This window comes from Xenopus laevis, chromosome 4L, assembly GCF_017654675.1.
Source record: "Xenopus laevis strain J_2021 chromosome 4L, Xenopus_laevis_v10.1, whole genome shotgun sequence".
Lineage (NCBI taxonomy): Eukaryota > Metazoa > Chordata > Amphibia > Anura > Pipidae > Xenopus > Xenopus laevis.
Window position 1 is genome coordinate 150,164,373 of NC_054377.1, and position 24,347 is coordinate 150,188,719.

The window sequence follows — 24,347 nt, forward strand, 5'->3', positions numbered from 1 at the left end:
GGCTAAAGAGATCTGATAAGTGACAAGAAACTGGATTATCCAGTACTTAATGGTGGGAGGGCCACGCTGTGTGGTGAAGGCTTTATTGTAATTCTTCTGTTTCTCCAGCAATTAAACATGGAGGATACATTCCCTACAGCATTCTGACACAGTTACGGTCCCTTCCTAGAGGATAATAACCCAATAGCCTCATCACACACAGACTCCATTAACTCTGCACTCTCCCAGCAGCCAACACTGATCTGAGCACAGAGTAAAGCTGAAGGGAGTGTTTATGTGTCTCCTCACGGGGCTCCTCCCCTCCCTCTCTAAAGGAGGAAGTACCTGGGAAGTTAGTCTCCGCCCCTGTCTCCCAGAGCAACCGGCTTGTTTAATGGCAGAGAGTGAGGAGAGGAACTGAGTTGTGGGCAGATGAGGGCAAGTTCAGGAAGGGCACAGCAGTGAGGGCAGAGACACACAGGCTGCTGGGTACTCAGGCCACAAGGTAAGTGATGCCCCAAATGGTTCATAATAAAGGGGGTTATGTAATAAAAGGCACTAAGTTTGCCCAGGCTCAGTAACCCATAGCAACCAATCAGCAAGTAGAATCTACTGGTCATCTGCTTAAAAGCAAAGATCCTATTGGTTGCTATGTGTTACTGTTCTTGGGCAAACTCAGTAAACTTATTGCATACGAGGGAAAGGGTCGCATTTTGTGTAAAAAATAAGAATGTACCAGTGCATTATACTCATTTAGATATAGAAGAATTGTGCTTATAAAAAGTAGTGTTTCAGGCTGATGTATTGAATATTTCTGCAAAAACCCTAATAATCCCTCCCTTCCACTTCCTGCTCCCTGAATTCCCAGGCTGTTCAGGGGAGCCGGCAGCTCTCGGCTCACTGCACTGTAGGACAGGAACCAATCAGCAGCTAGCAGGACCTGATAGGGAACTGAAGACTGTCTGCGCTTGTGTGACTGCAGGGCTGTGATTGGCTGTCCCCTACTACTGTGCTTCTGGCAGGGACCGTTAGGACACGCCCACCTCTCATTTGAAACAGGGACCAGAGAACATCTATAGGGAGCTCTAATAAAAAGGTTATTTTTAAAGATAATATTAATTTTTAGCACCATGTAAAAGCAACACCATATATTACTTATAATTGCCTACAAAATTAGGGTTTTTTATTTATCCTATGTCTCCTTTAAAAATGCCCTAGTTCAGATTGTTGTTCTCCCACACGGGAGTCAGGACTGTCACCCTATTAGTCAGTCTGTAACTAATGTGTGACTATCAGTCATGTCCAACCTGCAATCCTTCCCCTCTTTCTGAACTACAACTCCCAGAATCCCACTGACAGCCCAGCAGGCATGAAATTGCAGATAAATAGCTGGAAGGGGAATTCCTGATTTATATTCAGAAAATATTCAGCTATTATTATTATTAACATTTATATATAAAGTGACAACATATTCCACAGGGCTGGACAATAAATAGGAGCAAAAACTGAACATACAGATTTACATACAAAGCAGCCATTAACTGATATGAGAGGTAAAGAGGCTCCTGCCCAAATGAGCTGTTATACAATATGTTTATTTCTCTCTGTTCTTCCCTACAAGCTGCCTGGTCCTTCCCATGTGGGGTCTGCAATAACTTAAAATTGAGTGGCCCAACTGATATTTGCCTGAACAGGAAGATTGTCAGTAACCTCAGGGGCAGCCAAAAATCAACTCCAAATAACTTCAAGAGCCTAAATTCCATTTTTTTAAAAACAGAACCTTGTTCCTTCTAGTGTAGAAAGTGCTATTGTACTAGTACTCCAGTCCCCCGTCAACCCAACCCCCCAACTGAGCCAGGAGGGGGCGGCATGGGCTGGGACACCTTTGGGTCTCACTTACTGACAAATCATCCCCAATTCTATTTACAGTTATTTTTAGACCCCCCAGCTGTCCCTGTGTAAGGTTATTCCCCCCAGCCTTATCCCACTGTTACTATAGGCACCATCTCTCCCTACTATACCTGCTATCCCACAGTCACACTCCCTTCCTAGAGACTATTATCCACTGTTACTATAGACACCATCTCTCCCTACTATACCTGCTATCCCACAGTCACACTCCCTTCCCAGAGACTATTATCCCACTGTTACTATAGACACCATCTCTCCCTACTATACCTGCTATCCCACAGTCACACTCCCTTCCCAGAGACTATTATCCACTGTTACTATAGGCACCATCTCTCCCTACTATACCTGCTATCCCACAGTCACACTGCCCTTCCCAGAGACTATTATCCACTGTTACTATAGACACCCATCTCTCCCTACTATACCTGCTATCCCACAGTCACACTCCCTTCCCAGAGACTATTATCCACTGTTACTATAGACACCATCTCTCCCTACTATACCTGCTATCCAGAGTCCACACTCCCTTCCCAGAGACTATTAATCCACTGTTACTATAGGCACCATCTCTCCCTACTATACCTGCTATCCCACAGTCACACTCCCTTCCCAGAGACTATTATCCCACTGTTACTATAGACACCATCTCTCCCTACTATACCTACTATCCCACAGTCACACTCCCTTCCCAGAGACTATTATCGCACTGTTACTATAGACACCATCTCTCCCTACTATACCTGCTATCCACAGTCACACTCCCTTCCCAGAGACTATTATCCACTGTTACTATAGGCACCATCTCTCCCTACTATACCTGCTATCCCACAGTCACACTCCCTTCCCAGAGACTATTATCCACTGTTACTATAGGCACCATCTCTCCCTACTATAACCTGCTATCCCACAGTCACACTCCCTTCCCAGAGACTATTATCCACTGTTACTATAGACACCATCTCTCCCTACTATACTGCTATCCACAGTCACACTCCCTTCCCAGAGACTATTATCCACTGTTACTATAGACACCATCTCTCCCTACTATACCTGCTATCCCAGAGTCACACTCCCTTCCCAGAGACTATTATCCCACTGTTACTATAGGCACCATCTCTCCCTACTATCCTGCTATCCCACAGTCACACTCCCTTCCCAGAGACTATTATCCCACTGTTACTATAGACACCATCTCTCCCTACTATACCTACTATCCACAGTCACACTCCCTTCCCAGAGACTATTATCCACTGTTACTATACGAACCATCTCTCCCTACTATACCTGCTATCCCACAGTCACACTCCCTTCCCAGAGACTATTATCCACTGTTACTATAGGGCACCATCTCTCCCTACTATACCTGCTATCCCACAGTCACACTCCTTCCCAGAGACTATTATCCACTGTTACTATAGGCACCATCTCTCCCTACTATACCTGCTATCCCACAGTCACACTCCCTTCCCAGAGACTATTATCCACTGTTACTATAGACACCATCTCTCCCTACTATACCTGCTATCCCACAGTCACACTCCCTTCCCAGAGACTATTATCCACTGTTACTATAGACACCATCTCTCCCTACTATACCTGCTATCCCACATTCACACTCCCTTCCCAGAGACTATTATCCACTGTTACTATAGGCACCATCTCTCCCTACTATACCTGCTATCCCACAGTCACACTCCCTTCCCAGAGACTATTATCCACTGTTACTATAGACATCATCTCTCCCTACTATACCTGCTATCCCACAGTCACACTCCCTTCCCAGAGACTATTATCCACTGTTACTATAGACACCATCTCTCCCTACTATACCTGCTATCCCACATTCACACTCCCTTCCCAGAGACTATTATCCACTGTTACTATAGGCACCATCTCTCCCTACTATACCTGCTATCCCACAGTCACACTCCCTTCCCAGAGACTATTATCCCACTGTTACTATAGGCACCATCTCTCCCTACTATACCTGCTATCCCACAGTCACACTCCCTTCCCAGAGACTATTATCCACTGTTACTATAGACACCATCTCTCCCTACTATACCTGCTATCCCACATTCACACTCCCTTCCCAGAGACTATTATCCACTGTTACTATAGGCACCATCTCTCCCTACTATACCTGCTATCCCACAGTCACACTCCCTTCCCAGAGACTATTATCCACTGTTACTATAGGCACCATCTCTCCCTACTATACCTGCTATCCCACAGTCACACTCCCTTCCCAGAGACTATTATCCCACTGTTACTATAGACACCATCTCTCCCTACTATACCTGCTATCCCACAGTCACACTCCCTTCCCAGAGACTATTATCCACTGTTACTATAGACACCATCTCTCCCTACTATACCTGCTATCCCACAGTCACACTCCCTTCCCAGAGACTATTATCCACTGTTACTATAGACACCATCTCTCCCTACTATACCTGCTATCCCACAGTCACACTCCCTTCCCAGAGACTATTATCCACTGTTACTATAGGCACCATCTCTCCCTACTATACCACTATAGGCACCAGAAGCTATTTTAAACACTACTATAGGCATTGAGTAACCCTACTATATGTTCAGCAGCCGAGGTTTCCTTAGCAGTAATTAAATATTAAAATTCAGATTTACCAACTTCAGGAAGTCATTTTTCTAATTCTGACCTTTATACTGTGCAACAGACACAAGAAGATTTTATCCCAATTTACTATTATTCACCAGTTTTTCTTACAAGGAAAACAAATTCAGAGCAAGAGTTTACTATCACAGACGCCAAGACTAGACTATTTCTCCGGGGGAAATATATTTACAGAAAGCTGGAGAACTTGCTACAAAATGTCGGGATTAAAAAGCCAAAGCGCCTCAGAGAATACAATTTATTTTAGACTTTAAAACTCTGGTGATATCTTTTTTCTAAAACTCTTTCTTCAGACTTAGACAAAGTCAGTAGGTGAATAATGTCAAACCCTCAGCTGATTATGGACTTTGCTTGTCCTATAAAACAGGGATATTGATGTGTAGCCTTCCAGCCATGTTCTGGGCCCTACAGACTACAAAGCCCTCAGTCCGTGCCCCTCCCCCCCGTATTGCAACTACACGGGCGGATAATACAACTGATAATGGACAGCGCGGAATTTATAGCTCCACACACAGACTCCATTAACTCTGCTCCCTCCCAGCAGCCAACACTGATCTGAGCACAGAGTAAAGCTGAAGGGAGTGTTTATGTGTCTCCTCACGGGGCTCCTCCCCTCCCTCTCTAAAGGAGGAAGTACCTGGGAAGTTAGTCTCCGCCCCTGTCTCCCAGAGCAACCGGCTTGTTTAATGGCAGAGAGTGAGGAGAGGAACTGAGTTGTGGGCAGATGAGGGCAAGTTCAGGAAGGGTACAGCGGTGAGGGCAGAGACACACAGGCTGCTGGGTACTCAGGCCACAAGGTAAGTGATGCCCCAATGGGTCACAATAAGGGGTCTTAAAGGGGTGGTTCACCTTCAAGTTAACTTTTATTATGTTATAGAATGACTAATTCTAAGCAACTTTTCAATTGGTCTTCATTATTTATTTTATATAGATGTTGAATTATTTGCCTGACTCTCTCTAGCATTTAAATGGGGGGTCACTGACCTATCAAAAATGCTCTGTAAGGCTACAAATGTATTGTTATTGCTACTTTTTATTCCTCATCGGTCTATTCAGGCCTCTCCTATTCATATTCCAGTCTCTTATTCAAATCAGTGCATGGTTGCTAGGGGAATTTGGCCCTAGCAACCACATGGCTGAAATTACAAACTGAGCTGCTGAATAAAAAGCTAAATAAGTCAAGAACCACAAATAATAAAAAATGAAAACCAACTGCAAATTGTCTCAGAATATCCCTCTCTGCAGCATACTTACAGTTTATTTAAAGGTGAACAACCCCTTTAAAATTGCTCCAGATCAGATTGTTGTTCTCCCACACTGGGGTCAGGACTATCACCCTATTAGCCAGTCTGTAACTAATGCGTGAGTATTGGGCAGTGTAAATACTGCTCAGCTGCTGCAGAACCTCTTATCTGCTCACAGCTGTCCGTCATGTGTCCAACCTGTAATCCGTCCCCTCTTTCTGAACTACAACTCCCAGAATCCCTGCAGGCTGGGAATTGCAGATAAATAGCTGGAGGGGGGATTTATAAAGGGTCAACATATTCCTCAGGGCTGGACAATAAATAGGAGCAAACACTGAACATACAGATTTACATACAAAGCAGCCATTAACTGATATGAGAGGTAAAGAGGCTTCTGCCCAAATGAGCTGTTATACAATGTGTTTATTTCTCTCTGTTCTTCCCTACAAGCTGCCTGGTCTTTCTCATGTGGGGTCTGCGACCCACTCTATTTATAGTGACTCCCCCAGCTGTCCCTGTGTGCGGCACTTGCCTTGGGCACCATGTTTCCTATTTAAATGGTGGTTGGGGGTCTCAAAAAATACAAAAATAATAAAATTAATAATGATAATTGAATTTTGGATGTTTCATTTAGCTTTTCCTTATCATACCTGCAGTCTCTAGTAAATGGACTTGATAAATTGCAGTGTCCAAAGGGTTAATACTGCCCAGCAATGGGTGACCCTGGTCCCTCCAGCACCTTATAGTGGCCATGACACTAACAACTAGACAGACAGCATGGTGGACATGGGTGGTTTGCCTTTAAATTAATGCTTACTATGTTATAGAATGGCTAATTCTAAGCAACTTTGCATTTGGTCTTCATTTTCTCTTTTTTATAGTTTTTGAATTATTTGCCTTCTTCTGATTCTTTCAAGTTTCCAAATGGGGGTCTTTGACCCCATCTAAAAAATAAACGCTCTGTAAGGCTACAAATGTATTATTATTGCTATGTTTTATTACTCATCTTTCTGTTCAGGCCTCTCATATTTATATTCCAGTCTCTTATTCAAATCAGTGCATGGTTGCTAGGGGAATTTGGACCCTAGCAACCAGATTGCTGAAATTGAAAACTCGAGAGCTGCTGAATAAAAAGCCAAATAAAAAACCACAAATAAAAAATGAAAACCAATTTCAAATTGTCTCAGAATATCACTCTCTACACCAGGAGTCCCCAACCTTTTCTACCCATGAGCAACATTCACTTGTAAAGAGAGTTGGGGAGCAACACAAGCATGCAAAAAGTTCCTGGGGTGCCAAATAAGGGCTGTGATTGGCTGTTTGGTACCCCTATGTGGACTGGCAGCCTATAGGAGGCTCTGTTTGGCAGTACATCTGATTTTTAGGCAACTAAAGCTTGTCTTCAAGCCTGGAATTCAAAAATAAGCACCTGCTTTGAGGCCGCTGGGAGCAACATCCAAGGGGTCAGAGAGCAACATCCAAGGGGTCGGAGAGCAACATATTACTCACAAGCCACTGGTTGGGGTTCACTGGTCTACACCATACTAAAAGTTCATTTAAAGGTGAACAACCCCTTTAAATTGCTGGGGTCATTGAACTTGACAGCCAGATATACAGACATTTCAGTTGCAGATGGGGAAGAAGTTCTATAGGAAGACTAAAAATAATGAGATAAGCACATAAAGACGAACTGAAGAGCTGGCCTGGATAATTCTACTTCCAGAAAAACGTAGATACACTAAGGGGGTTATTTATCAAAGTCCAGATGCCAAAAACTCAAAAAATTCAAGTATTTTTTGACAATAAATTCTGAATTATTCATGCAATAATCTGAAGTGGTTTTCAGGCAAGAATCCGAGCAAATTGAAGTTTTCGGGCAGAAAATCTGAAAAATTCATTCAATACAATGTGGTCGGAGTAGATTTCAGAAAATAATGAGATATTTTCGTATTTTGATAAATAACCCCCAGTCAGCAAAGCTTTAATGTTTCTACTGTTTTTTTGCCACCAATCCCTTGGGTTTATATTTCCTGCCCCTCAAGAGCCAATGCTAGGAATCGAAGCCTGACCGTAGCTCTGTAACGTAACCTCAGAAATTATTTATTCCTGGGGTCCTGGTTCCATTAAAAGGGTTGTTTATTGGCAGGTAACTTGCACAAGGGATACTTGTCCTTTAAGTACAACGTTGTATAGAGACTTAACCCCTAGATGCCAGCTCATTAATTCTCCATAATGAAAAATAAATTATAAGGCATTATTTATTCCCAATTCTGCCTGTGTAATATACCCAACATTTTTTTGTGCCGAAATATGTCAAAATATATGGTAGTTACAGCAGGTAAATATGTTTATTAGTACATGACAATCAGATTTTAAGTTGTCCTTTATTGTACTGTGCTTATTATTGTTGCATTTGTTTTTGTATATAGATGGCTTCTTACACGCGCCCAAGCCCCCCTTCTGGGCAGAATTTAAATGGCCGCTTGCCTCCTTTATCCATTCCTGTTGCATCTCCCAGCAATGGAGCAAATGCCAAGAAGATAATGAAATACAGAAGGTCTAAAGAGCAACAGAAAACACTGAATGATATAATGTGAGTTGTCTTTAACTTTTTATATTCATGGTTTGTGCATTTTCCTACCATTGTTATTGTTCTGCCATGCCATTACCAATTATGTGTATGTTATGCTGCTTTTCTGCCATAAGGGGGCAGGACATACACAGCATGCAAGATATGGTTACTCAAAGTAAGCAAGTCAAAACTTTACCATGTAATGTACAGAACACGTGGAATTGTTTAAATACAAATATACAGAGAAGGAATGTTCTGGGCACACAATAAGCTATACTCTCATACTGTACTGTCTAAGGGAATCAATATGGCACCTCCTACCCATATGTATAAATACAAATATACAGAGAAGGAATGTATTGGGCACACAATAAGCTATACCCTCATACTGTACTGTCTAAGGGAATCAATATGGCACCTCCCTCCTCCCATATGTATAAATACAAATATACAGAGAAGGAATGTTCTGCGCACACAATAAGCTATACCCTCATACTGTACTGTCTAAGGGAATCAATATGGCACCTCCCTCCTCCCATATGTATAAATACAAATATACAGAGAAGGAATGTTCTGGGCACACAATAAGCTATACCCTCATACTGTACTGTCTAAGGGAATCAATATGGCACCTCCTACCCATATGTATAAATACAAATATACAGAGAAGGAATGTTCTGGGCAGACAATAAACAAAATCTTTATACTTTACTGCCCAAGGGAAACAATATGTCTGCTCCCACCCTTGTGCAAAAACAAATATATAGAGGAGAAGGAATGTTCTGGGCACAATAAGATTTGCTCTACTGCTCTTCTAGTACTAAAGCTGGATGCATTTTATTAATGATATAAATTGTATGATTGCTTTGTCTAGAATGAATACAGCTTTGAAAGCATATGAAGAGACAATGGAAGCAAAGAAAAGGAGAGTTCCTACCCCACCAGAACCCCAATACCCCTCAACTGTAAGTTATGTTTTTTTCATTGATAACTGAGACTAACCGTCTAAATAACAAGAAACAGCTGAAGGTCTCTTTGAGGTTACCAGAACATCCTTATGGTATAACTGTGTCTTTTTTTGGTCCCACAAATCTCCAGGGCACATTCAGGGATCCCACAGCAGTGGGATTTAGGGGAAGAGATAATTGACTGGGGTGGCACTTTCCCTTGAAGGAAAGCAACTAAATACAGATTTGCTTATTTGAGGGTCTTTCAGCTGATGATCAGCTTTGTGAAAATTCTCTCTTTTGGATGATATGACCCTGGTATAAAAATACTTTTTTTATTTCTCCCTAACAAAGTTTTTCTCTCTCTTTTCCCAATGCAGATGAACAGTGAGCAGAGACAGCTCCGAGTGAGTATTCACATAGGTTGTACTAATAGAAACCTCCCTTGTTTGTGTCTAGACATCAGATAGCTGAATTCCTTTTATTTAAATTCATTAAATGGAAAACATGTTGATAATAAATTGTTTAATGGAAAATGCCCATTTATTTTGGCTTCTTGTAACTTATCAGTTCCCTTCTGTTCCAGATGAACTATTACTTCATGAAGAGCTGTGTGGAGAGCAGCCCAGTGGTGCCTATACAGAAGCACTGGCTGGAGGCAATGCTCTCCCTGGTTCCTCCAGCACTGAAGGAGGGAACAAGTAAGGAATCCCTCATCTCCGAACTCCTGCAAGAAGTCTCACATGACTTTGAGGAGAGCATGAAGAGGCACTTAGGTAAGTTGTTATGTGCATTATTATCCCACTTCCCAGGTTGTCGAGCCAGAACATTTACCTAGGAAAATTGATTATTTTAAAGACAACCAAAGCTTTCTAAATGTGCTTTAATTATTTCCATTCAAGATGTATGACTTTAAATACCTTAAATTAAATAATATGATATATTATTTATATAAAATATTTTTCATATAAAACATCAGATTATAAATATGTTTGATAAAATGCATACAAAGACAGCTGGATTTGAAACCCCCATATCTTTTGAGATTCCAAACCCAAAAATGCTAATAACACTAAATTAACAACTGAAAACCATAAATTTTTGGAAAGTAATCAGTGAACAGCAAACCTGCAACATTATGTTAAATATCATGGAAGGTAGACTTTTAAAACTGCATCCCACATGTCCTTCATAGAACTGAAAAGATCTTAAATGTGAATTCCAAGGGCCTTCTAGACCGTTCAATACCCCCTAATAAGAATGGGGCATATTCATTTTCATGGCTGCTGAAAACAAACCACACTACCTGTAATGTAAAAGCCCCTTTAAAATTAAGTTGACCTCAGAAAACCATATTTTTAGGCTTTTCTGCATCCACCATATTTAGTAGCTCTGAGCTCTATTGCCTGCTGTAGCAGTCACTTGGAGCCTGAGCAAGTGTCAGATGATTGCCACATTTCCAGTCATAGTTGCCTGATAAGCAATGTGCAGGGAATGAGCGAGAGGTCAATTTTGGGTTATAGGGCACCCCCGGCTAGATATTAAAAATCACTTTAGCAATCACCCTATGACCCATTGCCCAAACTGTGCTAGTTATTTTGTATCTAATAAGGAATAATTATTCTTCTCTTTCCTTACACTAACTTCTCCAGTAAGGAGTGTTCTGGTTAAGCCAGAAGTCAAAGGACTGGAACAAGAAGAATCTGGGCCTCTGCTTGAATCCCCTGTGTGAGTAACTTACTGTACTTTGTATCGATGACACATACCTAAACATTGTGTAGACAGTCTAACATAGAAGAGACAGCTATGAGTATACTACATTTACACTGGGTTACTTTGCAATAGCTGTTGATGAAGGAGCATTCAGTTCATCCAACTGAAATTTAATAATAATACAATTTAAGACAATTATTAGCAAGGCTTTCCACTTAAAACCCCAATTTCTATTAATTTAAACCCAATCTGGGGAGCACTGAGGAATTCAAAACATTGGGGACCCTAATTGCAGCAGGTGTTAATGTCACGGCTTTCTTGTGCCCTGCAGTACAGTGCTGCACTCTATGGGGAGGATACACAGCAGGTGCAAGTGGGAAGTGCATAAGCTCCAAGGGGTGTAAATTTTTGGGAGGTCTGGGCTTGGTGGAAGTAAGGTGCTGAAGGTTTTAATATTTGTAATAATATGTGCTTTCAGGGGTCTTGATTTCTCCAATCCTTGGCACAAAAGTTTTGTCCAGTCAAAGACTGAAATCAGCAAGAACCTGCACATCGTACATCCGGCTCTCAGGACCATGCTGGATCTCGGTTATAGCACCTTCTCACAGCTGCTGATTGTCGATCTTTCTGGATACAGGTACATGAATATGCTTTTTTTTTATTATACTAAATATTTTACATTTTTCATAAATCAGCTGTGGATAAACAAAGGTAGAATGGTGCCAAGAGTGCAAATTGTTACCTTTATCCATAGATTAAATAAAGCATCAGGAACATTTTTGCCTCAGGTAGAAGCAGCCCCTGTGCCACCAACCTCACCCCTGATTTGTACACAATGAATGTACACAATAAGTTGATCTCACCAGGGTCATTCTCTGTAGAAAATAGCATCAACTAGTTAAAGGCCCTACTACTTACCCATTATTATATTTGTATGCCACGTAGTATAACTGAATCTGTAAAGGTAAAACACATGTAGATCGATCTCTAAACCTCTTCCTTTGCGTGTATTTTATTCTGACTTTCCTAACATAGGGCTAAAGGACCCGTGGAATGTGAATCCTTAAAGAACAATGTGACTTTAGCCTGTTCTAAGGCAGAGGAGAAGTTACTCAACACCTGGTACCCCAAAGTGATTAATCTTTTTACCAACAAGGAAGCCCTGCAGATGGTCAGACCAGAGAAAACTGATTCTTTCTTCAGTTGTGTCACAACTCTCATGTCTAAACAGGTAAGTCCTATACTGATCTATCAATTATATTTAATATTATTATTATATATGTATATATTGCCAACCTATGCTACAGCACTTTACAGACAATGTCTAAGCTTTCCCTATAGCATTCACACATCATTTTCCAGTTTTATTAATAGTCACTGTTTTTGTAGTATATGAGTGGAAACCAGAGTACCCATAAGAAAACCTACATAGACATGGTACAAACATACAGATGCCCTGGCTAGAAATGAACCTAAAACCTCCTTGCATTCACATGTGATATATCCCTTAATAATCTTTTGGACTGGGCAGTGACACAAATACAGTATACCATGTGCTTGAGCAGCCAGGGATATGGGTATTACTTGATAAAGGGGCAAGAGTGAGCCCGAAACATTGCCTGGTTGTCTAACCTAATAAATTAAAATTTTCACTTTTGCAACTACGAGGTGCTGCAGCGGTATTTTTTCCAGGGAAATGGGTATTAAATGGATATAGTGTGGCAAGTACACTTGTACATAGATAGGAAAATCTTCATGACTTCCCAAAACTATGATAGGAAACCACTTTTGTATTTTTTAATCATGTATTTAGTGGAACTTGCATATTTACACATATTGGACACATCTTTAAATTGCCTGCCGATTACAGGCCAGGACTGTTTAAAGGACATGTAAAACTAATTCCTGAGGCAGGGGGCCAAGTGGGTTAGAGGAGTGGAAGGATTACTAAGTGATTAAGGGGATGCTGCAGCATTACTGTTAACCTTTTAACAAAAAGAGTGGCAGGTATCTAAAGATTTCAAAGAGGCCGTTCACTGATTATGTCTTTGTGGAGGGGGTTTACTTGTTCTTTAAGACTTGTAGGTTGGATACAGGACTGCAACATTTGGACATCCCACTCGAGGGGTCCTTTCCTAATGCAGTACTAAATAATCCATACCCAGATGTTCTATTTGTCACTTATGCTGGAAAAATTCTTTCCAGCCAAGGGCAAATGTAGTTGAGAATTCTTTCTTTCAGCCAAACACTTTAACAATACAGTATGTGCCAAACTGATTACAATCCAGGGAGGGCATTGCAACTCATTGGCTTTATTTGGGAGACAAAGTTCTATGTCTGGCTTGTATGGTTAGGGCCACATTGAAGAGGATCCTGTTGACCTGAGAACATTATCATTTAACAGAAAACAGGAGAGAGTGTCGGTTGAATCTCACTTATAAAAATCATTTGATTTCCCATACTAGTCTGTCACTAAAGAAATACTGTTTTATCTACATTGTCATCCATAGGCAGGTGCACACTTGCAGTTCATTGGGCTCATTCTAAGCAGCCTATTACATTGGGTTATGGGTGCCAACCCTGCTCAAAGCTTCCTTTCCAATAATTTCTTATTACATGAAATAAGGATGCACTGGGGATAATACCCCTGGTCAGGCAATAACCTACTAGCTCTGTACTAAATATTCAGTGATTCTGTTTGTAGCCATTGTTACCTAATATTAAATATACATATTTCTATTCTACAGCTGCGAGATCTGTTGACCCGAACAGTGGAGAGCTTTGTCATGCTGTTTGACACTACCAACCCCCAATATCTGCCACTGTTCAAGATGGAGCTCACATTTGATGATGAGAAAATGGATTTTTATCCTAGCTTGGAAGATCTAGAGGAGTCTATTTTATTTATGCTGATCACAATGTCACAGACACTGCAGGTATTCAGTTATAGCGAGATACTTAAATGAATGCAGGGTAATTTATATACAGTTTATTAAGCCGAACATGAACAGGTACAGCCTCTGATTTGCCACTGCACTAATAATTGGGAATTTAGAAGAATCTCAATAATAGTTTTTCACACTTGAAGCTGAAATTCCCCCCCAAAAAAACAAAGTGTACCAGGACGGATCTGTTCTCGTTATAATGCAGATCTGTTCCTTATTATTACTATCACTTGTCCATAAACCACTGAGCTACTGACTGAGAATCTAGAAGAAAAGAACAGTTCATGCTGTGTTGGCTTTGCAGCCCTGGTTGTCCTGTAGACCGTTTTCCTGTTTATCTACTTTGTAACTACTACTTTGTAACTATAAATATACGTCATTTATTTTGTACTCAGACTGTTCAGACAGTATCTTCATGGCTCGCTGGAGGTTCTGTTCAGAATATCGAAGCTAAGTTACCTGACCATGTCATGCAGTGGGCACTGAAAGCACTCAGAGAAGCAGTGAGGCACAATCTGGAGGAGCCTAAGATGCACTTTAACACTTATGGTAAGCACAAATGTACAGTCATTTAGGTTTGAGCAATAGTGAAATGCAGTTCATGTCTTTGTCCAGACATTGCTAAAAATGGTATAAAAATAGTTGACTTTACATAGATTCTGCTGGGTGTTTTACATCAACAGAGTAGCACAAACCTGCTAACAATGCTGAGAATCAAGCATTTTTCACAACTGAAAGAGGAGTATGGGCTACCAAATGATATGCTTTTCAGATTCCTCCTACTGCGGCATGCATTCTCTGCCCAATTCCTGGGGGTGCACCGTGCATTACCCAGTCAACCCTGGAAGGGCACCTACGTAAACCAGAACTCTCTAAACCCCTTAGCTGGCTATACACTATTCTTGCTCAAGTTTCGATCCTATAAAAAATATTTGTCAAAAATGGGCCCAAGATTTTCCATGCTTTCATGAAGGATCTTCAAAAGATATTCTTGAACAGATACCGGAAACCAACATATCTGTAAGGGGCCGCTACATACACACCAAATTTCTAAATAGAGTGTACCTGACTCCACACAGACTGGCGCAAATATACCAAGGGTATCCAGACTTGTGTTTTAAATGCAATGCTGATAGTGGTACTTATATGTATGTATTTTGTGAGTGTCCTGAAATTCAGCAATACTGGACTGCAATCCTTGCATTCATTAATGCTTCTTTGGGACTCCCAGCTATTCGGACAACAGCATTCTGCATTCTGGGACATATTGAAGGAATTACCCTCTCATCTTGTGACAGGTTGTGGCTACAGCAACTTCTACACTATGCAAAAAAAGCTATTTTGCTCATGTGGAAAACCTTGGAACCTCCTACACTAATATTTTGGATAAAAATTATTAATGACATTCTTCCAAGACATAAATTGACATATATATATAACCAGGGGATGCCCAGACAAATCTAAGAAAATCTGGGACAGGTGACTTATGGAACCACAAACTGGTAATGCAGGCCTATGACCTAGAGTTGAAGGAAGCTCCTAACCAGGCTCTTTACCGAAATTTTCATTTTATTGCATAAAGGGAAAGCACACCCCTCTATCTATCTATCTCCTTTTCTTTCTCACTTTTCTTCTCTCTTACTTTATGTTATGCCTTAAAACTCAATAAAAATAATCTTTAAAAAAAAACAAAACAAAAAGAATGCTGGGAGTATTGCATTACAACAGACAGTGCCACAAGCGTGCTGGGAGTTTTACTTTACAGCAGATGCAGTGGTGCAAACCTGACATTCTTGACCCAGTGTTGAGGCACCGTTATATAAAGAGTAGACACGCACATATCTCTAGTTACATTTTTTAAATGTTTCCAATAAATTGTGTATTAAATAAGCAGGAATAAAGAATTTCACCACCTGAATTCGCTCATTGTATTTATATTTGTTCCTTTCTTTGCAGTGGAAAACTACAGCTGGCTGGTGGATGGAACAGCCAATCAACAAGTGGAGACGTTTATTGCAGAAGAGCATAGCTTTGATGACTACACAACAGTACGTACAAACTGAGACCTTGACCTAAACAAAGTGGTTTCCAAACTATGGGGCCCAGCTTGAATACAGTTAGATAAAGTTTTGGTATGTAAACTCGTTTAGATATAATAGAAATCCATCCTGATGATAGTTTGATCAGTTTTGGTAATTTTGCTGGTTCACCACTGTTTTCTATCTATTACCTTGTACTAGAGGGATCTTAAGTGGTTATATATAGTAAGTTACCCAGCTGTATTGATTTGTTACTAACCTGTTTTGGTTCCCTTACAGTTTGTTGAGCAGTTTCTCCAGCTTGCTAAGGATATCACTAGCTTGCCAGCGCGGGCCCACTATACTATGGTACAGCTGGACTGTGACGATCTGAAGCAGGGTCTGGCTGATAAAGCAAAAAGCTTTGCCAATATCCTACTGGAAAGACTGGTGACTGAACACAGACAGGAGAATGAATTGTAAGTTTATTTCCCATTTCACCAACAACATTATTAGTCTTGACAAACTGTTTTTTTAGGTAAAAGTCCCCAACATATTCTGCTTGCCAAATCCCTGACTCTGGGTTTGCCTACCCTGGGGGGGGGGGGTGCAGACTGAAGTCCTATAAAAGTCATATTTGGGGTGAAACATTTATGTAATATATTTTAATCTTGTTAATGTGGATTCTGACTAAACATTGGTCCATGGAGTTTGAACACAAAAAGCCCTCCAAAAATCTATTATTACTTCAGTATTTTTTAGGGGTAGATTTATCAAGGGTCAAATTTCGAAGTGGAAAATACTTGGAAATTCGACCATCGAATTGAATACTACGAAATTCGAAGTCGAATTCGTGGGATTTTTTGTACGATCATACTCCGAACGTACTTCGAATCGTATGATCGTACGATTTTCCTTCGAATACAAAAAACGTAGAAATATGCTCTGGAAGGTCCCCATAGGCTAACATTGCACTTCGGCAGGTTTAAGTTGGCGAAGTATTGAAGTCAAAGTTTTTTTTCAAAGAGACAGTACTTCGATTATCAAATGGTCGAATAGTCGAATGATTTTACTTCGAATCAAAGGTTGAAGTCGTAGTAGCCTATTTGATGGTTGAAGTATCCAAAAATTACTTCCAATTTTTGAACTTCAAAAATTCCCTCGATTTCACTTCGACCCTTGATAAATCTGCCCCTAAGTGTTACTTGACACAATCAAGTGCAAGCCCTGGATTTAAAGGGGAACTATTGCGAAAATGAATATAATATAAGCTTCCTCATGCTGAAGTAAGAAACTTTGTAAATACAATCAATTAAAAATTCTGCATTGTTCTTGAAATAATCACGTTTATATTCACTATTTCTCTCTCAGCATCTGTTTCTCTTCATTCTGTCTTCATGCAGCAGTTGGGTATCAGATGAATGACCCAATATATCTTATAGGGGGGCTCCTTTCCGAGCAGATGTATTAGAGCTCACTCAAATAACTGATTCCAGTACAAACAAAATCGAACAAAAATACTGCACAAATCCGGCATGTAGAGAGACATGATGTCTGGTGATTTTAATAGAATGAGCTCTAATACATCTTCTAGGCAAAAGGAGCCCCCTATAAGATATATTGGATCATTCATCTGACATCAAACTCCTGAATGAAGACAGAATGAGGAGAAACAGGATTATTTCATTAACAGTACAGAATTTTTAATTGATTGTACTGTATCTTTTTTCAGTATGCTGAAGCTAATAGTAAATTTACATTTTCACAATAGTTCCCCTTTAATGTGAGGTAGACTATGTAGTGCCAACCAAGGTCATCATTAGCATACACTACACTCAGGGCCTGGTATATTTGGCTGGGGGTCTTGGCATAGCACCAGTAAGCACTGTGTACAGGTATAAGATCCATTAACCGGAAACCGTTATCCAGAAAGCTTCCAAATTATAGAAAGGCCACCTCCATAGACTTCATTATTTCATAATCAAAAACATTTTTGATTTCCTTTTTTTGTGTAATAATAAAACAGTATCTTGTACTTGATCCCAAACTAAGATATAATTAATCCTAATTGGATGCAAAACAATCTTAATGGGTTTATTTAGTGTTCAAATGATTTTCTAGTAGACTTAGGGTAAGGCCAGACGAGGAGATTTGGGAAAATTTTGTCGCCTGGCGACTTATCGCCACGTCTTTTGCGCGACTATCTCCCCGAACTGCCTCAGCGTTTTTTCCCCATAGGCTAGAATGAAAAGTCGCCTGCGCTAATGCACACGCGGCGATGCGTTTTCAATAGTCGCCCAAAGTTGCCTCACTGAGGCAACTTTGGGCGACTATTGAAAACGCATCGCCGCGTGTGCATTAGCACAGGCGATTTTGCGCTGTAGCCTATGGGGAAAAGACGCTGAGGCAGTTCGGGGAGATAGTCGCGCAAAAGACGTGGCGATAAGTCGCCAGGCGACAAAATCTCACCGAATCTCCTCGTCTGGCCTTACCCTAAGTCTTGAAACGCATTGCCGCGTGTGCATTAGCACAGACGATTTTGCCCTGTAGCCTTTGGGGAAAAGACGCTGAGGCAGTTCGGGGAGATAGTCGCGCAAAAGACGTGGCAATAAGTCGCCAGGCGACAAAATCTCCCCGAATCTCCTCGTCTGGCCTTACCCTTAAGGTGAAGATCCAAATTACAGAAAGATCCATTATACAGAAAACCCCAGGTCCCGAGCATTCTGGATAATAAAAATAATACAACTACATCTTAAAGCAATATTGCTTCAAATAAAAATTTCTCTCTATGTTTTAGGATCTGTAATGAGTTTGAGACAATTAAAGTAAGAGCACTGAAGGTCCCTGAAACAACAGAGGACGTGATAGAGGAGATTGCATTTGTGGAACAAGCAAAGACTAAAGATCTTGCAGGGCTGAACGTTCGGATTGCCGTAAGTTATAGGCTTTCTAGTGGTTGGGGGCTTGTGATGAGCCAAACATTTATCAAATATACTTTACCTTTAATTGTTTTGCATGGAATAAACTGCACTTCAGAGAATGACATTAAAAGGGAATGTGTTCATTACCCTTTATTACATAGTAACATTGCAATTTAGGTTGGAAAAAAATACACTCCCATTGAGTTGAACCTTTTTGCCTGAAGGAAACCTGCCTAACTTCTAGTTGATGCAGATCATAAACTGTACTACCGTTCAGAGTTAACTATGTGACTTGCAACAATTTTAACCTCTTTCAAAATACATTAATAAGCTGCAGACAATATAATAATGTTAGAGGCAAGTCAATTAAATAAATTAAAAATCCATATCAACCATGGCCTGTTTGAGGTTGCTAGAATTTGACCTACACAAGAGCAGAAGCACTTTAGACATTCTTATCGACCACTGTACCAAGCCCAATTTACTAATTAACTGTAAACTTCCTGTAGTTTAAAGGAAAACTATACTCCAAAATGAATACTTAAGCAATGAATAGTTTATATCAAATTGAATGACATATTAAAGAATCTTACCAAACTGAAATATATATTTACATAAATCTTGCCCTTTTACATCTCTTGCCTTGAACCACCATTTCGTGACTCTATCTGTGCTGCCTCAGAGATCACCTGACCAGAAATACTACAACACTAACTGTAACAGGAAGAAATGAGGAAGCAAAAGGCAGAACTCTGTCTGTTAATTGGCTCATGTGACCTTACATGTGGTTTGTATGTGAGCACAGTGAATCTTACGATCTCTGGGGGCGGCCCTTATTTTTTAAAATGGCAATTTTCTATTTATGATTACCCAATGGCACATACTACTAAAAAAGTATATTATTATGATAATGGTTCATTTACATGAAGCAGGGTTTTACACATGAGCTGTTTTACTCAGTATCTTTTAATAGAGACCTACATTGTTTGGGGGGTATAGTTTTCCTTTAATCTGAAGGTAATATTGTTTTACAGGAATGTAAGCGTCGTATGAACTACCTGCTTGATGTATACCTATTCCCTCCAGAAGATCTCATGCTCAATGCTACCGTTTTGCTCTGGCCACAGAACATAAACCCTGTTTTTGATGAAAACGATGAGGTAAATGAGGTTTATTATTAGAAATAAAAACAGTTGCATATGTTCTCAGGATTAAAAAACAATCCTGGTAAAAGCTGATGTGCTTTGTTTTGTTAAAAATAGCCCAGATTATTATAATTATAATAATCTATTATTATTTAATAGCCATAGTGCCACTCTGCGTTAAAGGGCAACTAAAGTCTAAAATAGAATAAGGCAAGAAATGCTATATTTTTTATACTAAACATAAACATGAACTTACTGCACCACAAGCCTAATCAAACAAATGATTTATGCTTTCAAAGTTGGCCACAGGGGGTCAACATCTTGTAACTTTGTTAACCATCTTTGCAAGACCAAGACTGTGCACATGCTCAGTGTGATCTGGGCTGCTTAGGGATCGTCATAAATGATCAAAACAGCACAAGTCAAATAATATCTGCCAGAAGCCGATACAGCAAGACTAATTAATAATCAGAATATGCAGACTGCACTGGGTCCTGTGTTGTCATGTAATCTAATGTGGATTTTATAGTTTTTGTATTGTTTAATACAAACTTTTTCCAACTCTGCAGAATGAGTGGCTGCAGCAAAAAAATCCTCCAAATAGAATCCCAGCTTATCTGTTTAAATCTGCCTCCAAGATCTTTGTCCTCACAGCTGGATTTGGAAACAGTAAAGGGGATGTAAAGGCAAAAATAGAATCCAATACAAATCTCTACACAGTCACCGACTGCTCTACAGGGAAACAAACAAAGCTGCTTGAGTTCTGCATGGCTGGGAAGTAAGACGGGGCTCCCCCTGCTGTTCATAAGTATGATTGTTTCCCTGCAGAGCAGTAGTCCTTAACGTGAACCTCGGAATATTACAAATATTGGTAGTATATGCATTCTCAAAATTTATGTTATTAGGCTGTGGTTATGGTTTTTAGACACAATAATAGAAACTGAAATTCCCAAAATACAAAGTGTACCAGGTAGGATATGTAGTCATTATAATGCAATTATTTTATTATATCCTTATTAGCTCATTGAAAAGGCCAAGCGTAAAGGGGAGAGTGAGTTGCTGGCAAAGAGGGAGAAGCTTTTGCTGGAACTTGAGAAACTCTCACGCCGTGTGGAAGAATTTGCCGAATGCTCGGAGCTGGAAATGATGCAGCAGGTAAGCCCGGCAAATGTAAACAGTGGAATGTGTGGAAAGGGTAGTGGTGCATTGCAATAAAAGACACAGCATTAGACATAAAACCTTTAACTCGGCTTTCATGAATATGCTTGTGCCTATATGTGCTCCTTGGAACTGTATAATGGCATGCTGACTCCATACTTTACACCTACCTTGACCAGATGGTGAGTGCAGGGCTCCAAAAGAATATTAATAACTATAGGGGCTACCACTTGTATTAGTTTAATCTCATGCAAATGGAATTAGTCATGGTGCACAATTTTTGCCAGGGCAGGTGCATGTTGCATTGTGGGTAAATACATAACACCATAACAACGTTTTTGCATCCTGCAAATGAGCCCTAAAGAATAGGATTACTAACAAATATTGTGACATTTCTTTTCTCAGTATGTTTCCGATGTGCGGATGGTACAGAAGCGTATAACGGAGACAGAGGAGGTGATGTCGTTTATTAATAAAGAGGAGGCCCTGTATAAATGGGAGCCAACTGTGTACCCAGAACTGGATTCTCTGAAAGCCAGCATTGAAATGTATCAGAAATTCTTTGGCTTGATATATAAATGGCAGCGAACTGAAAAGAGGTATGAAATCTTTGCAGACCTATCATTTATCTTATTATTATCGCGATCAGCAACAGAGACAATCAAAACAATCAAAACCAGGCTTGAACAATATAACTCACTCATTAGTCTGGGACAAATAAAAAAACTGTTTAAATGCAATTTTGTCAGAATTCAGATCACAGATTCAAAAAGTTTCCAGAACATTTTCTTGACATACCATCAGAACATCAAGTCCACATTCATTTCCCAGTTCAGCAAGTGGAGTGAGGATGATATCTGATGCACAAAGGATGTCCATCCCAGTACTAAACTGTCCTCCAATCCTGATCAGAGGTTTAGGGTATTACTATTGCAATGTTTGCATATGTTCTTAAAATCTCCTGTGCACCCTCTAACTTCTTCTTCTCCAGGTGGATGGATGGAGCATTCCTGGACCTGAATGGAGAGACCATGGATGCTGAATTAGATGAGATCTTCCGAGAAGTGTACAAAATGATGAAATTTTTCCAGCAGAAGCAGCAGAAAGCTGAACAGGAGAAGAAAAAGGCCTCACAGCGCAGAATTCTCACTGATGAAATGGAGGAGGAGGAGAAGAAGGAAGACCCTACATCTCTGATGTGTTCCACTGTAATGGAACAGGTCAAAGCATTTAAGGTATGAGACTATTCATTCTAAAGGGAATCATTCCTAGTATGGAAACTTCCTGCTGACTATACACTTCGTTCCTGGTCAGTTAAGCCATATTTTGGGATCGTGTGAAGTTTCTGTGGTTTTATTATGGCGTTTTATAGATATTTCTGGATAATTTCACAGAATGAAGATGTAATCTATGAACAAAGAATTTATGTCTCAGTCTCTTTGTATCTCTCCTGTACAGGAATATCTCCCTCTGGTGAGCATTCTTTGCAACCCTGGTATCAGGACCCGACATTGGCATCAAATGTCTGAGATTGTACAGTATGACCTGACCCCTGATTCTGGAACAACATTGAGGAAGGTTCTAAAGCTCAACCTAACTCCCTACCTGGATGAGTTTGAGCAGATTAGTGTTGCAGCCAGCAAGGTAAGAACAATATGGAAACATTCATGGGTAGAAACTATTTAATACTGTGCTGGAAATCAAGATTAAATGCTTTTGACTGATCTCTATAATGCAGTATCTTATATACTATAAGATTTTGTTGTAGGCATATTCAATAGTTACGACACTAATACTGGGTACCACTTAATGGATATAATTTTAATCATAAAGAACAATAGTGCCATAAAAAGCTTGTAGGTGATGTCTTATTAGAAGAGGAATCACAATTATTTCTGTATGGCTGTTCCACTGGGATACTGTAAATCCTTGGCAGGCCTTTAGTTTGCTTGGCTTGTTGGTTTTAGTAGGCTATAATTCTGTTTTTTCAAAGTCTTTAAATTTGATCTTGGTTCAACAATTATTCAATTATTGTTCTCAGTAAGCATGGCCAAAGTCTATGTCAGTGACATGTATTACTCAGTGCAGGAAAAACATAGCTAGATATGGGAAACATCTTACAAACAGTAAGCTACTTGTTTTACGCTTCACCCACTTACCCATCATTAACAAAAACACATCAAGAAATAACACCCCAGATAGTTTTTCTTATGTGTAGGCATGTGTGGCCAGTGCTGAAGCTTTGGGATATGCATGGGAGCAATCAAAATTCCCACACAGAGCTACTGGGGGAATGCTCTTTTGGTTCTGGCTCAGTGAATTTTCTAGTGCAGGAGCATACACTAATACGCCCCTAAGAACACTTGATATAAACTACTAGTTACAACCTCTATGATGTGACTGAGCGCTATTTTTAAAAAGTTTTACCAGTCGTGCATATACTGTATGAGTAAATTACTTTTGTTTCAAAATCTTACAATGTGTGTGCATCATATCCACAGGAGTTCTCACTAGAGAAGGCCATGCACACAATGGTGGAGCTGTGGGACAACATTTCATTCAGCACAAGCCCCTATCGGGAGTCTGGGGTGTCTATTCTCTCAGCAGTGGATGAAATCCAGACAACCCTGGATGACCAAATTGTAAAGACTCAGACCATGAGGGGATCAACTTTCATTAAGCCTTTTGAAAAGGAAATAAAGGTCAATATCTTATTTATTATATTTAACTGGATTTTATTTGTGGAGTCAAACACCTCCAAAATGTGATACATTCATGAATGACTAATGGGTTGCAGGATTGAGTCCTCATTGTTTGCTCTTCTGCAGTTTTATCTTTCATCTTGTGCAATTACTGTTCTATTGTGCATCCCTGCCAATATTATATTATTATTTTGCCTTTTTCTTCTTCAGCAATGGGAGGAGCGACTGATCCGCATTCAGGAGACCATCGATGAATGGCTAAAAGTGCAAGCACAGTGGCTTTACTTAGAACCCATTTTCTCTTCTGAGGACATCATGCAGCAAATGCCTGAGGAAGGCCGCCTCTTCCAGACAGTGGATCGAAACTGGAAGGAGATCATGAAGCACTGCGTGAAAGAGCCAAAGGTAACCAGTGTGGGATTATACAATTGTTATT

The 24,347-nt window shown here is 40.2% G+C and overlaps 1 protein-coding gene across 3 annotated transcripts in view; it reads left to right on the forward strand.

The window, feature by feature from the left end:
• The first annotated feature begins 45 nt into the window (after positions 1-45).
• The window catches only part of dnah12.L (dynein, axonemal, heavy chain 12 L homeolog), a 95,077-nt gene continuing 70,775 nt past the window's right edge, over positions 46-24,347 (forward strand). Inside the window, exons 1-21 of one of the 3 annotated variants that reach the window (XM_018240378.2) lie at positions 46-484; positions 4,914-5,343; positions 8,220-8,383; positions 9,237-9,327; positions 9,690-9,716; positions 9,896-10,085; positions 10,962-11,037; positions 11,501-11,659; positions 12,058-12,253; positions 13,770-13,958; positions 14,363-14,516; positions 15,924-16,015; positions 16,286-16,464; positions 18,783-18,918; positions 19,941-20,066; positions 21,072-21,206; positions 21,615-21,808; positions 22,201-22,444; positions 22,668-22,853; positions 23,711-23,911; positions 24,122-24,316. In XM_018240378.2, coding sequence (XP_018095867.1) covers positions 8,220-8,383; positions 9,237-9,327; positions 9,690-9,716; positions 9,896-10,085; positions 10,962-11,037; positions 11,501-11,659; positions 12,058-12,253; positions 13,770-13,958; positions 14,363-14,516; positions 15,924-16,015; positions 16,286-16,464; positions 18,783-18,918; positions 19,941-20,066; positions 21,072-21,206; positions 21,615-21,808; positions 22,201-22,444; positions 22,668-22,853; positions 23,711-23,911; positions 24,122-24,316 — 2,934 coding nt within the window. In that variant the 5' untranslated portion in view covers positions 46-484; positions 4,914-5,343. Of the gene's footprint in view, positions 485-4,441; positions 5,344-8,219; positions 8,384-9,236; positions 9,328-9,689; positions 9,717-9,895; positions 10,086-10,961; positions 11,038-11,500; positions 11,660-12,057; positions 12,254-13,769; positions 13,959-14,362; positions 14,517-15,923; positions 16,016-16,285; positions 16,465-18,782; positions 18,919-19,940; positions 20,067-21,071; positions 21,207-21,614; positions 21,809-22,200; positions 22,445-22,667; positions 22,854-23,710; positions 23,912-24,121; positions 24,317-24,347 lie in introns of those variants that run through there. The other 2 variants (XM_018240379.2, XM_018240377.2) reach the window with 2 other exon arrangements.